Below are 14,619 nucleotides of genomic sequence, written 5' to 3' on the forward strand. Positions count from 1 at the left end.
TCACAGGCGCGATCCCACTACCGAGCGGCACGGGGGATTTGACCTGCTCCGTTTCCGACCTGGGTCGGTGCACCCCTCCTTAGGCGACCTGGTGCTCCCGAGCTCACCCGGGAGCACCATATCGATACCGAACTTAGCGCAGACACCCGCTCGACATAGTCCACCACAGCTAAGAACTCCTGAGCTCAATCGATCCGCCAGCCTCAACCTCCCAGTGACTTGGATTACAGGCACGCGCCACCGCACCCAGCGATTGTGAGCACTGCGGTCGCAAGTTTTGACCTCAACTGAGCTGACGTCATCAGAAGCTATGGCGACATCTAGTGGTCTCTAAAGACAATCTTTCCCCCATCATGGTGGTTTTTACAAGATCTTCATGGTGGCTATTACCCTGATTACAAAGATTTCAATCTTGTTGGTTTAAGGTATCTCCTATGTTCCTCTTTTTACTACTTGACCCAAACTGGGCTTGTTGAATATTAATATGGTACACATCGTAGTGCCACATTCCACCAGGAGGAAGCAGTGTAACGACCACCCCACTGCTGTCCAAAAAATGGTCATGGAACGACTTACAAAAGAAAAAATTGAGCGATTGGATAATGCAAAGATAAGCAGCTGTTTGTTTTCTTAATAGAGACTAAGTGTAAAAGACTGTGTCTCGCTTTTTTGCTGAGGCTGTACTGCAGCGTCTACTCACAGGCGCGATCCCACTACCGAGCGGCACGGGGGATTTGACCTGCTCCGTTTCCGACCTGGGCCGGTGCACCCCTCCTTAGGCGACCTGATGTTCCCAAGCTCACCCGGAGCACCATATCGATACCGAACTTAGCGCGGACACCCGCTCGACATAGCCCGCTGGAGTGCAGAACTCCTGAGCTCAAACGATTCACCAGCCTCGGCCTCCCAGTGACTTGGATTACAGGCACGCGCCACTGTACCCAGCAATGTGAGGACTACGGTCGCAAGTTTTGACCTCAACTGATGTGACGTCATCAGAAGCTATGGCGACATCTAGTGGTCTCTTCCACACACAAACAATCAAACGTTCATGACTCATTCACCTTCCTTGCTGAAAGGGGAAAGCCACTGCTTTGCCTGAACAGTGTATCCAATAGGTCATGTATATACCCTATTTTGACAATGTGATTTTAATCCTCCATTTATGCCCAGCGCTGATTTCTCGGGTTTATCCTCATCCCGGAAGAAAATAGAATCAGTTGATCGGGAAGACGGAGGAATACTTCCATATAGATTTGAACCTGTGTCTGTAAATGTTGAATATTCGGATGGTTCGTCGGGGGGAATGACGCCAGAGTCTGACCACTCAGAGACCAACGCGTGGCACATAAGTACGTAAACAAAGGCCCCCAGAGCTCCTGGCCGGCAGCCACGGATGGTTCTTCGGACGGGAATGACGCGGAGTCGAATGAGCGAGCTGCGGCGGTGAGCCGCGAGCATAGCTTCCAGGCGGCAGAAGCCATTAGCCCCAGATGCCGAAGCTAGGCTAAAGGCCTCCACCGCCACCAAAGCTCGGCTAAAGGCCTCCACCAACGCCCAAGATAGGCCGCGAGCTCTGGCTGGGGAGGCCGTTAGCCCTGGACGTCGAAGCTCGGCTCGCGGCCTGCCTTTGGCTTCAGCGGAGGACTTCAGCCGAGCTTCGGTGGCGGTGGAGGCTTTAGCCTAGCTCCGGCGTCCGGAGCTAATGGCCTCCACCGCCTGGAAGCTCGCTCGCGGCCCGCCGCTGGAGCTTGCTCGTCAGACTCAGCGTCATTCCCGTCCAAAGAACCATCCGTTGCTGCCAGCCCATATATATTACATGACCTGTTAGATACAGTGTTAATGCAAGCATGGGATTTCCCCTTTAAAAAGCAACACTGCTGCCTGACAGAACAGAAAAAAAAACTATTTTGTATGGACAGAGTATCACCATGAGCTGCCCTTGTGAATTTCGCATTAACCAAAAATGCACATCTAGCATTTTGATTGCCTGTATCATTGTTTGGGATAGGCTCCAGCACTCCTGCGACCCTTGTGAGGATAAGTGGCTCAGAAAATGAATAAATGGATATTCCCCTTTTTACCAGTTGACCCAAACTGACCTTCTTGAATATTGCACATATCATAGTACCGCGTTCTTCCTCAAGGAGGTCATGGAACGACTTACAAAAGAAAAAAAATGAGCGATTTGATAATGCAAAAATAATTGTAGCCGTTTTTGTTTTTTTTTAAAATAGAGCAGAAGTGTAAAAGTCTGCATCTCAATATTTCGCTGAGGCTGCACTGCAGCATCTACTCACAGGCGCGATCCCACTACCGAGCGGAACGGGGGATATGACCGGCTCCGTTACCGACTTGGGCCGGTGTACCCCTCCTTAGAGGACCTGGTGTTCTCGAGTACCATATCGATACCGAACTTGGCGTGGACACCTGCTCGATATAGTCCGCTGCAGCGCAGAACTCCTGAGCTCAAACGATCCGCCAGCCTCGGCCTCGAAGTAACTTGGATTACAGGCACGCGCCACTGCACCCGGCAAATGTAAGCACTGCGGTTGCAAGTTTTGACTTCAACTGATCTGACGTCATCAGAAGCTATGGTGACATCTAGTGGTCTTCATATACAATTTCTTCCCCCAAACAATCAAATGTTCATGACTTATTGCACCTTCCACGCTTATAAAGCAAGACTGGTGCTTTACAGAACAGAAAAAAACAAAAACAAAAATTTTATATGGCCAAAGAATCATCATTGTCTGCTCCTTGTGAATTTAGCGTTAACCAAAAACGCATATTGCAAGCATACAGCATTTTGATTTCAGATATCATTGGTTAGGACAGGCCCCAGGACTCCCGCGACCCTTGTGAAGATAAGCGGCTCAGAAAATGAATCGATGGATGTTCCCCTTTTTACTAATTGACCCAAACTGACCTTGATGAATGTGGTACATATCATAGTACCGCCTTCTTCCAGGAGGAGGCAGTGTAACGACTTACAAAAGAAAAGAAAAGAAAAGAGCGATTGGGGAAATGCAAAGATAATTGCAGCTGTTTGTTTTTTTAATAGAGACTAAGTGTAAAAGACTGCGTCTCGATGTTTCGCTGAGGCTGCACTGCAGCGTCTACTCACAGGCGCGATCCCACTACCGAGCGGCACGGGGGATTTGACCTGCTCCGTTTCCGACCTGGGCCGGTGCACCCCTCCTTAGGCGACCTGGTGTTCCCAAGCTCACCCGGGAGCACCATATCGATACCGAACTTAGCGCGGACACCCGCTCGACATAGCCCGCTGGAGTGCAGAACTCCTGAGCTCAAACGATTCACCAGCCTCAACCTCCCAGTGACTTGGATTACAGGCACGCGCCACCGCACCCGGCAAATGTGAGGACTGCGGTCACGGGTTTTGACCTCAACTGATGTGACGTCATCAGAAGCTATGGCGACATCGAGTGGTCTCTTCCCCCAAACAATCAAACGTTCATGACTCATTCCACCTTCCTTGCTGAAAGGGGAAAGCCACTGCTTTGCCTGAACAGTGTATCCAATAGGTCATGTAATATATACCCTATTTTGACAATGTGATTTTAATACTCCATTTATGCTCAGCGCTGATTTCTTAGGTTTATCCTCATCCGATGAAAAAATAGCAGTATCGGTTGATTGAGAAGACGGAGGAATACTTCCATATAGATTTGAACCTGTGGCTGTAAATGTTGAATATTTGGATGGTTCGTCGGACGGGAATGACGAGAGCGCTCCGGCGGTGGAAGCCGTTAGCATCATTCTATGTTGACTTGTGAGTTGATGTTTAAATGGATTCTGGCAACCGAGCTCACTGTGATGGGTTGATTTGAGGCAGCCATGTGACGTCCAACTTCACGATGACTTTATATCCCATCCGGGTGATTTTATAAGAGCGTCATGGTGGCTATTTCTCTGATTGCAAAGATTTGAATCTTGTTGGTTTAAAGTGTCTCACATCTTCCTCTTTTTATCAGTTGACCCAAACAGGGCTGTACCGCGTTCTTCCTGAAGGAGGTCATGGAACGACTTACAAAAGAAACAATATGAGGGATTGGATAATGCAAAAATAATTGGAGCCGTTTTTGTTTTTTTGAAATAGAGCAGAAGTGTAAAAGTCTGCGTCTCGATGTTTCGCTGAGGCTGAACTGCAGCGTCTACTCACAGGCGCGATCCCACTACCGAGCGGCACGGGGGATTTGACCTGCTCCGTTTCCGACCTGGGTCGGTGCACCCCTCCTTAGGCGACCTGGTGCTCCCGAGCTCACCCGGGAGCACCATATCGATACCGAACTTAGCGCAGACACCCGCTCGACATAGTCCACCACAGCTAAGAACTCCTGAGCTCAATCGATCCGCCAGCCTCAACCTCCCAGTGACTTGGATTACAGGCACGCGCCACCGCACCCAGCGATTGTGAGCACTGCGGTCGCAAGTTTTGACCTCAACTGAGCTGACGTCATCAGAAGCTATGGCGACATCTAGTGGTCTCTAAAGACAATCTTTCCCCCATCATGGTGGTTTTTACAAGATCTTCATGGTGGCTATTACCCTGATTACAAAGATTTCAATCTTGTTGGTTTAAGGTATCTCCTATGTTCCTCTTTTTACTACTTGACCCAAACTGGGCTTGTTGAATATTAATATGGTACACATCGTAGTGCCACATTCCACCAGGAGGAAGCAGTGTAACGACCACCCCACTGCTGTCCAAAAAATGGTCATGGAACGACTTACAAAAGAAAAGAAAAGAGCGATTGGATAATGCAAAGATAATTGCAGCTGTTTGTTTTTTTAATAGAGACTAAGTGTAAAAGACTGCGTCTCGATGTTTCGCTGAGGCTGCACTGCAGCGTCTACTCACAGGCGCGATCCCACTACCGAGCGGCACGGGGGATTTGACCTGCTCCGTTTCCGACCTGGGACAGTGCACCCTTCCTTAGGCGACCTGATGTTCCCAAGCTCACCCGGGAGCACCATATCGATACCGAACTTAGCGCGGACACACGCTCAACATAGCCCGCTGGAGTGCAGAACTCCTGAGCTCAAACGATTCACCAGCCTCGGCCTCCCAGTGACTTGGATTACAGGCGCGCGCCACTGTACCCAGCAAATGTGAGGACTACGGTCGCAAGTTTTGACTTCAACTGATGTGACGTCATCAGAAGCTGTGGCGACATCGAGTGGTCTCCATATACAATCTCTTCCCCCAAACAATCAAACGTTCATGACTCATTCCACCTTCCTTGCTGAAAGGGGAAAGCCACTGCTTTGCCTGAACAGTGTATCCAATAGGTCATGTAATATATACCCTATTTTGACAATGTGATTTTAATCCTCCATTTATGCCCAGCGCTGATTTCTCGGGTTTATCCTCATCCGATGAAGAAATAGAATCAGTTGATCGGGAAGACGGAGGAATACTTCCATATAGATTTTAACCTGTGTCTGTAAATGTTGAATATTCGGATGGTTCGTCGGGGGGAATGACGCCAGAGTCTGACCACTCAGAGGCCTACGCGTGGCACATAAGTATGTAAAAAACAAAGGCCCCCTGAGCTCCTGGCCGGGAGCTACGGATGGTTCTTGGGACGGGAATGACGCAGAGTCTGACGAGAGAGCTCTGGCGGTGGGCCGCGAGCAGAGCTTCTAGGCGGCGGAAGCCTTTAGCCCCAGATGCCGAAGCTAGGCTAAAGGCCTCCACCGACACCGAAGATGGGCCGCGAGCTCTGGCTGGGGAGGCCGTTAGCCCTGGACATCGAAGCTCGGCTCGCGGCCAGCTGCCGGAGCTCGCGGCCTGCCTTTAGCTTCAGCGGAGGCCTTTAGCCGAGCTTCGGTGGCAAAGGAGTCTTTAAGCCTACCTCCGGCGTCCGGAGCTAATAGCCTCCGCCTCCTGGAAGCTCGCTCGTCAGACTCAGCGTCATTCCCGTCCAAAGAACCATCCGTGGCTGCCGGCCCAGAGCTCTGGGGGCCTTTGTTTTTTACATACTTATGTGCCACGCGTAGGCCTCTGAGTGGTCAGACTCTGGCGTCATTCTGCCCCAAGACCCTTCCGAATATTCAACATTAATTACAGCCACAGGTTCAAATCTGTATGGAAGTATTCCTCTGCCTTCCCGATAAACCGATACTGCTATTTCTTCATCAGATGAGGATAAATCTGAGAAATCAGCGCTGGGTATAATAGTGTCCCATGTAATCCAGTCTTGAGAGCAGCACGGTACACGTCACACACGTAGATCACGTGACTTGCGAAAATAGCAGCGCCCCTGAAAATTCGGAATTGTCGATAAAAATCTCAACTTAATAACACTATTAAATGAGAACGGATTTAACATCACATTGTCAAAATAGAGCATATTACATGACCTATTGGATACACTGTTTGTTTGGGATAGGCTCTAGCACTCCTGTGACCCTTGTGAGGATAAGTGGCACAGAAAATGAATGGAGGGCTATTCCCCTTTTTACTAGTTGACCCAAACTGACCTTCTTGAATATTGCACATATCGTAGTTCCGCGTTCTTCCTGAAGAAGGTCATGGAACGACTTACAAAAGAAAAAAAATGAGCGATTGGATAATGCAAAGATAATTGCAGCTGTTTGTTTTCTTAATAGAGACTAAGTGTAAAAGACTGTGTTTCGCTTTTTTGCTGAGGCTGTACTGCAGCGTCTACTCACAGGCGCAATCCCACTACTGAGCGGCACGGGGAATTTGACCTGCTCCGTTTCCGACCTGGGCCGGTGCACCCCTCCTTAGGCGACCTGGTGTTCCCGAGCTCACCCGGGAGCACCATATCGATACCGAACTTAGCGCGGACACCCGCTCGACATAGCCCGCTGGAGTGCAGAACTCCTGAGCTCAAACGATCCACCAGCCTCAACCTCCCAGTGACTTGGATTACAGGCACGCGCCACCGCACCCAGCAAATGTGAGCACCGCTGTCGTGGCTTTTGACCTCAACTGATGTGACGTCATCAGAAGCTATGGCGACATCTAGTGGTCTCTTCCCCCAAACAATCAAACATTCATGACTTATTGCACCTTCCTTGCTGAAAGGGGAAAGCCACTGCTTTGCCTGAACAGTGTATCCAATAGGTCATGTAATATATACCCTATTTTGACAATGTGATTTTAGTCCTCCATTTATGCCCAGCGCTGATTTCTTAGGTTTAGCCTCATCCAATGAAGAAATAGTATCAGTTTTTCGGGAAGACGGAAGAATACTTCCATATAGATTTGAACCTGTGTCTGTAAATGTTGAATATTCAGATGGTTCGTCGGAGGGAATGACGCCGGAGTCTGACCACTCAGAGGCCTACGCGTGGCACCTAAGTATGTAAACAAAGGCCCCCAGAGCTCTGGGCCGGCAGCCACGGATGGTTCTTCGCACGGGAATGACGCGGAGTCTGACGAGAGAGCTCCGGCGGTGGGCTGCGAGCAGAGCTTCCAGGTGGCGGAAGCCTTTAGCCCCAGATGCCGAAGCTAGGCTAAAAGCCTCCACCGACACCGAAGCTCGGCTCAAAGCCTCCACTGAAGTTTGGCTAAAGACCTCCACCAACGCCGAAGATGGGCCGCGAGCTCTGGCTGGGGAGGCCATAAGCCCTGGACATCGAAGCTCGGCTCGCGGCTAGCTGCCGGAGCTCGCAGCCTGCCTTTGGCTTCAGCGGAGGCCTTTAGCCTAGCTCCGGTGCCCGGAGCTAATGGCCTCCGCCGCTTGGAAGCTCGCTCGCGGCCCGCCGCTGGAGCTTGCTCGTCAGACTGAGCTTCATTCCCGTCCGAAGAACCATCCGTGGCTGCCGGCCCAGAGCTCTGGGGGCCTTTGTTTACATAATTAGGTGCCACGCGTAGGCCTCTGAGTGATCAGACTCTGGCGTCATTCTGGCCCAAGACCCATCCGAATTTTCAACATTAATTACAGCCACAGGTTCAAATCTCTATGGAAGTATTCCTCTGTCTTCCCGATCAACCGATACTGCTATTTCTTCATCAGATGAGGATAAATCAGAGAAAACAGCAGTGGGCATAATAGTGTCCCATGTAATCCAGTGTTCGGAGCAGCACGGTACACGTCACACACGTAGATCACGTGACTTGCGAAAATAGCAGCGCCCCTGAAAATTCGTAATTGTCGATAAAAATCTCAACTTAATAACACTATTAAATGAGAACGGATTTAACATCACATTGTCAAAATAGAGTGCATATTACATGACCTATTGGATACACTGTTTGGGATAGGCTCTAGTAGTCCTGCGATCCTTGTGAGGATAAGTGGCACAGAAAATGAATGGAGGGCTATTCCCCTTTTTACTAGTTGACCCAAACTGACCTTCTTGAATATTGCACATATTGTAGTTCCGCGTTCTTCCTGAAGAAGGTCATGGAACGACTTACAAAAGAAAAAAAATGAACGATTGGATAATGCAAAAATAATTGGAGCTGTTTTATTTTTTAATAGAGCCGCAGTGTAAAAGACTGCGTCTCGATGTTTCGCTGAGGCTGCACTGCAGCGTCTACTCACGGGCGCGATCCCACTACCGAGCGGCACAGGGGTTTTGACCTGCTCCGTTTCCGACCTGGGCCGGTGCACCCCTCCTTAGGTGACCTGGTGCTCCTGAGTTCACCCGGAAGCGCCATATCTATACCGAACTTAGCGCGGACACCCGCTCGACATAGCCCGCTGCAGTGCAGAACTCCTGAGCTCAAACGATCCGCCAGCCTCAGCCTCCCAGTGACTTGGATTACAGGTACGCGCCACCGCACCCAGCGAGTGTGAGCATCGCTGTCGTGGGTTTTGACCTCAACCAATGTGATGTCACCAGAAGCTATGGTGACATCTAGTGGTCTCCATATACAATCTTTCCCCCATCATGGTGGTTTTTATAATATCTTCATGGTGGCTATAACCCTGATTACAAATATTTCAATCTTGTTGGTTTAAGGTATCGCATATGTTCCTCTTTTTAGTAGTTGACCCAAACTGGGCTTGTTGAATTTTAATATGGTACACATCGTTGTGCCACATTGCACCAGGAGGAAGCAGTGTAACAACCCCCCCACCCCCCGCTCTCCAAAAAAATTTCTCTTTGTTTTTTAACAGAGCCGCAGTGTAAAAGACTGTGTCTCGCTATTTTTCTGAGGCTGCACTGCAGCGTCTATTCACAGGCGCGATCCCACTACTGAGCGGCACGGGGGATTTGACCTGCTCCGTTTCCGACCTGGGCCGGTGCACCGCTCCTTAGGCGACCTGGTGTTCCCGAGCTCACCCGGGAGCACCATATCGATACCGAACTTAGCACGGACACCCGCTCGACATAGTCAGCCGCAGCTCAGAACTCCTGAGCTCAAACGATCCGCCAGCCTCGGCCTCCCAGTGACTTGGATTACAGGCACGCGCCACTGCGCCCGGCGAATGTGAGCACCGCTGTCATGGGTTTTGACCTCAACTGATGTGACGTCATCAGAAGCTATGGTTACATCTCGTGCGCTTCATATACATTATCTTCCCCAAACAATCAAGCGTTAATTTATTGCACCTCCCATACTTATAAAGCAACACTGTTGCTTCACAGAGCATTTTATAAGGGGGAGTTGTTTTTTATCAATCGCCAGTTGGGATAATGACTTTGGATGTGTGCAGTGCCGTGAAAACCTACTGGCGTCCTTATATTTTTGGAGTTTCCCCAATTTAAGCTCATCAAAACAAATGTGAATATCAGAAAAATAAGAACCTTCTGAACTAATCTTTTTCATGAACTGATTCAAATGATTGTGTGCACTCAAAAGAACTCCCATGGCCATCAGTAGAGGTCACACGTGTGTATGTATTTGTCTGAACTTTTCCCAAGGTGGGAGGCTCTTTTCCAAACTTCACAAGCTGAGGAAAGAGCGCGCCAAGGAACACCCAGAATGCATCACACCTGGCCAGCACAACATCAAGATGAAGAGCAGCCACACCTCACCTGCGATCTGCACGGATTACCAGCGCAGCGTCAGCGAGGAAGGCGACCCTCCGAAAGTCAGTGACCGGAGCCCGGATGTGGACGACCGGCGGTCCTGGGACGAGACCCAGCGGCGTCTGGACAGTTGCGGGACTCACTCCTATATCGAGGAGACGGGCTGCTTGCAGAACTCCCGCTCGGTGGCGTCGCACGCCGAGCTCGACCGTGCGACTTTGCTTTCGGGACCCGCAAGAACGCAGGTCGGCGCTCGCATTCATCCACCAGCTCCTACTTTGTGTTTGCACTCCTCTCAAACTCAGGACAAGCCCGCTCTTCCTCTGTCTTGCGCTCGCATCAGTCAAGCTCTGGACGCCATGTTAGAACTCGATGAGAGCAAAGCTGGGACTGGACTAATAGAGTGCAGCTCTGCCTTTGAAGTGGCTTGGAAGGCTGCAGATCCGGCACTCAAAGGTGATCAAACCAACGCCTATGCAGTTACTACTGACAGCGACTTGAACACGGCACCTCATCCAAAACTCACCTCGTGTATAAAAATGGGATTTACAAACACTAGAAGTCATATTTTAAGTTCCTCTCCAGCCATTTTGCATCTTCCTCTGCATTGCCAAACACAAGTTCACGGAAGGGCCTCTTGGGTCGCCCCTGGCTATCGCCAGGAATCGGTTGTAAGTGCAGCAGACGAGGTTACAAAGTCGGGCGCCAAGCATTCCAGCAGCAGTCCCGCCTCGGAGGAGCGAAATGGACTGGTGGTCCTTAAGAGCACGGACCAAGCTGTGTTCTCAGAACACCGGGAAGCACGGACAGGCTCGGGAAGCTCCTGGCCTTTATCCGCGAGGGATGACGTGAGAGACGGTGTAGAAGAAGCCTGTGAGCTTCTCACTCCAGAAAATGTAGCCCCGACCACGGACGGACCCTTTTCCAGCTGGTACTCGCCTCGCCTCGTCGGAGCCCCGAAGAAGACTGAGGACTCGCCAGTGAGGACGGCCGACCGAGGAGATGACCAGATCATTGAGGTGGATGGATGGTGCCACGTAACCCGTGCGGCGCTCAAACCCTCGGACAAATCCGGCTGCCAGACCTGCTGGGGGCTCCCCGAATCCGAAGTGCGTGTGTGGGGGGCCCAGATCCTGCTGGCCCTTGAGAGCCTTCATCAGCAGGGCATCTTATGTCGTGACCTCAACCCCAAAAACGTTCTGCTCACCAGCAACGGTGAGTCTCTTGCAGATGACTGACGTGGTTGACGATACGTAAAGTTTACTGCTTTATATTTACACAGGAAAGGTCTGCTTGACTTTTTTTGGACAATGGAGTGAGGTTCAGTCGGAAATCAACTGCGATGCCGTGGAACACATGTACTGCGCCCCAGGTAGCTCCAATATATTTGATGACTTGAAAGCATACATACTTCAAGGTCGTGAAACTACATGAGACGACAGCGGAATAGTGCATGACCAGAGAGCCAATCACAAACGTGTTTAGAGGGGGCACCTCGTGGAAAAATGCAGAGCTTTTGCAACAATTTTTTTCCCCCAAATGTAACTTAAGTTGTAATCCTGTTCCAAAAGCAACTGCAATTTAATTTTACATATTGTTAAAGGGGAAATCCAGTGGTTTGCATGAACAATGTATCCAATAGGTCATGTATCATCTGAATATTCAACAGTATTTACAGCCACGTAATTGTCGATAAAAATCTTCTCAAAACACTATTAAACGAGAAAGGATTTAACATCACATTGTCAAAATAGAGTACATACAGTATTACATGAGCTATTGGATAAATTGTTAATGCAAACCAGTGGATTTCCCCTTTAATGTAATAAATTTTAACTGCATGCATTTTTGTAATTACTGTAAATGACACAAGTTAGTAGTTACTCCACAACACTGATTATAGGCGCGTTCATGAATAGCATTGAGTGTCTACTTTTGTCACCAGAAATTGGTGGAGTGTCCAGAGCTACAGAAGCTTGTGATTGGTGGAGTCTGGGGGCCCTGCTCTTTGAACTTCTCACAGGAATTGTAAGTGACACACACAAGTATGCACAGAAGCACACATACATGCACACACACTGCATACAAAACATGAAGTATATTCGGCTTTCGGGTGAAATTTCAGAATGGATCTGACGTGCACTATTACCTTCACAGGTAATATGACATGTTCAAAACTTTTGAATACACAAGGGGAGGGCATCGGGGAGGGTCCAAATTTAGTTGCGACATCTCCACTCGGGACACGTTGATGCATTTCTTGTGTCGGACCCCCTTTTCATGCACATTCTCGCTCTCTGTGCTTTTAGCCGCTATGGCAGCTCCACCCGACGGGCATCACGTCCCACACTCAGCTGCTCATCCCGGACCACCTGAGCACCGCGGCTGCATCCCTGCTTTCTGAGGTGTGGAAAAAGTTATTTTGTGGCGACACCGCTCTACGTCAAGAAGTCTTCAATCATCCCCAATCTTTATTGAGCCAAGGCACATATTTTACAATAATATCAAGGCTCGCCGCCAAATAGTCTCACAAAAAGTATACCTGTACACTGGTAAATTTTCAGGATGAACGTAAAAAGCACTCAAACCTTTACAGATAAAAACAATTTGATGCTTCTCTAAACTTTTAAACAAATACAGTAGGTCCAGCTATTCGGCACTTTTTGTTGTTGTTGTTGTTGCACAACTTACACGTGTTTGATTCACGAATCAACTAATACATTTCAAGAATGGCTGCTTCTATGCCTTTCTGTAACTTGGCCAATAAAGTGAATTTAGGTCATTTTCCACATAACAATAACGTCTGAATTATTGGATGAGACAAGGCCTCTGCTTCCACGCTTCCACAGTTGCTGCAGTTTGACGCCGGCTATCGCCTGGGGTGCGGCGGTGGAGGTGTGAGCGACATCAAGTGTCATCCCTTCTTCAGCAGCGTCTCCTGGAAGGCTCTGAGCTGCTAACCCCGGTTAGGGGCAGACGCCGCTGAAACCGAGGCTTCTGTGATGCACTAGAAGTGAAGAACAGACGTTGTGCCCGCCCCCCCACAAAACAGAAAGACTACCAACATTAATTTCCATCAACAGCATATTCACAAAATGGTTACATTTTTATATATTCATGACTTTTTAAAAAATATTCATGCTTATCTACCATTACCACCATGCATATGACATTGGTTAATGTCGGGCAATTTTTTAGACCACCTGTCATGAAAATAAGACATTTCACACTCAACAGGATCATCATATCACCAGTCTCTGTCAAGAACAACTGGTAGTTGAAAAAAAAAAAAAGTTATCAAAAATATATCTGAAATTATTCTTAATAGTGAGAATCAAACAAATCCCACTACATTCATTCACAAACTGAAAACGAAAACAACAAAAAAAAACTTTTGGTAGGATCAAAGTATTCATAGTGCTGATAAAAGGTGCATGTACATTTCAAACTGGAAATTATATGGAAACATGGTGGCAGTTTCCATTTATATAGTACATAACCAACTACTGTACTATGTATTTTACTTCAGTAACAGATTCAACTGCAACTTTCCATTCAACAGGGATGAGAATTACCAATTTGGAAAAACAGTGAAAATGTCTGCCTTTGGGGGGGGGGGGGGTTCAAAGGGGGGTGTGCCCCCCTTTGGGCACTAATTTATTTATAAAACACACTGTTAAATGATGACCTCTGGTTACTTCTAACAGTGTAAATACAGGGCAATCATAATATTTTTGAAAATGTAAAATATGAGTCCAAGCAACCAAAATAATTTTGCTAAATTTCAGACATAAAAATGTAGACTGAGTGATAAATCAAATGGGCTACTGCACTTACAAGTTATGCTTCAGAAATAAGTACACAGTGTTTATATAAGAGAGAGATCATGAAATATAAAAGTGAGGGATAAAATGCGCGATCTACAGGGCCAGTGCTACAGATAGGCCTAATCGCTTCAAGAGTTGCCAATTATATAATATTTGAGAAATTTACATCCAACTTACCTTTGTGTTTCCTGGTTTGGATATGCTCCTGGATATTTTTTGCTCCTATCAGAACACAGAGTGCACAGGACTTTGCCGGGAACGTCCACTTTTTGTATGTTTTCGTTTAGACATGTTGATACAGTTTTCGTTCCTATCTGCACGGTTACACTTTTTTCAAACTGTACCCATCTGAAAGTTTTTTTACGCCGTGGTTTTTATCACCTTCCCATTTTTTCGCTCCAAGACTTTCGCCATACCGGCAAACGTGCAGACCGCTCGATAACATGTGTACGTATGTTTGTAAGTTATAACTAGGCTGTAGTAAACAGAATACTTCTCTATGAAATGTTAACATCAGAGTGAAAATACTGACGTAATACCGCCAAAATGCTACAGGAAATCGGAATGTTGTCATTATGAATATCGATTTTAATGCAAGGAGAGCAATGCAAAGCAGTTTTCCGCTATCACAGCTGACTAATTTCACGACAAATATTGCCCATACATGCTAGCGGGGGGTCTGGATCACAGCCTCGCCCCTCGTCAAGCCGTACCTTACCCAAATTTTCCTCAACGGATTTACATGTTTCACAAAAACGCCAATTTCATCTGGAAAAAAAAAAATAATCTGAATTCCGTGGAAAATCCTCAACCC

At 48.1% G+C, this 14,619-nt stretch overlaps 1 protein-coding gene across 2 annotated transcripts in view; it reads left to right on the forward strand.

The window, feature by feature from the left end:
• rps6kl1 (ribosomal protein S6 kinase-like 1) overlaps nucleotides 1-14,517 on the forward strand; it is a 30,168-nt gene extending 15,651 nt beyond the window's left edge. For both annotated transcript variants that reach the window (XM_061842970.1, XM_061842971.1), the window contains 5 exons: nucleotides 9,871-11,193; nucleotides 11,261-11,350; nucleotides 11,924-12,006; nucleotides 12,288-12,383; nucleotides 12,828-14,517. In XM_061842970.1, coding sequence (XP_061698954.1) covers nucleotides 9,871-11,193; nucleotides 11,261-11,350; nucleotides 11,924-12,006; nucleotides 12,288-12,383; nucleotides 12,828-12,938 — 1,703 coding nt within the window. In that variant the 3' untranslated portion in view covers nucleotides 12,939-14,517. The remainder of the gene's footprint in view (nucleotides 1-9,870; nucleotides 11,194-11,260; nucleotides 11,351-11,923; nucleotides 12,007-12,287; nucleotides 12,384-12,827) is intronic.
• The last annotated feature ends 102 nt before the right edge of the window (nucleotides 14,518-14,619 follow it).

The sequence above is a fragment of the Syngnathoides biaculeatus genome, chromosome 15 (genome assembly GCF_019802595.1).
Source record: "Syngnathoides biaculeatus isolate LvHL_M chromosome 15, ASM1980259v1, whole genome shotgun sequence".
Classification (NCBI taxonomy): domain Eukaryota; kingdom Metazoa; phylum Chordata; class Actinopteri; order Syngnathiformes; family Syngnathidae; genus Syngnathoides; species Syngnathoides biaculeatus.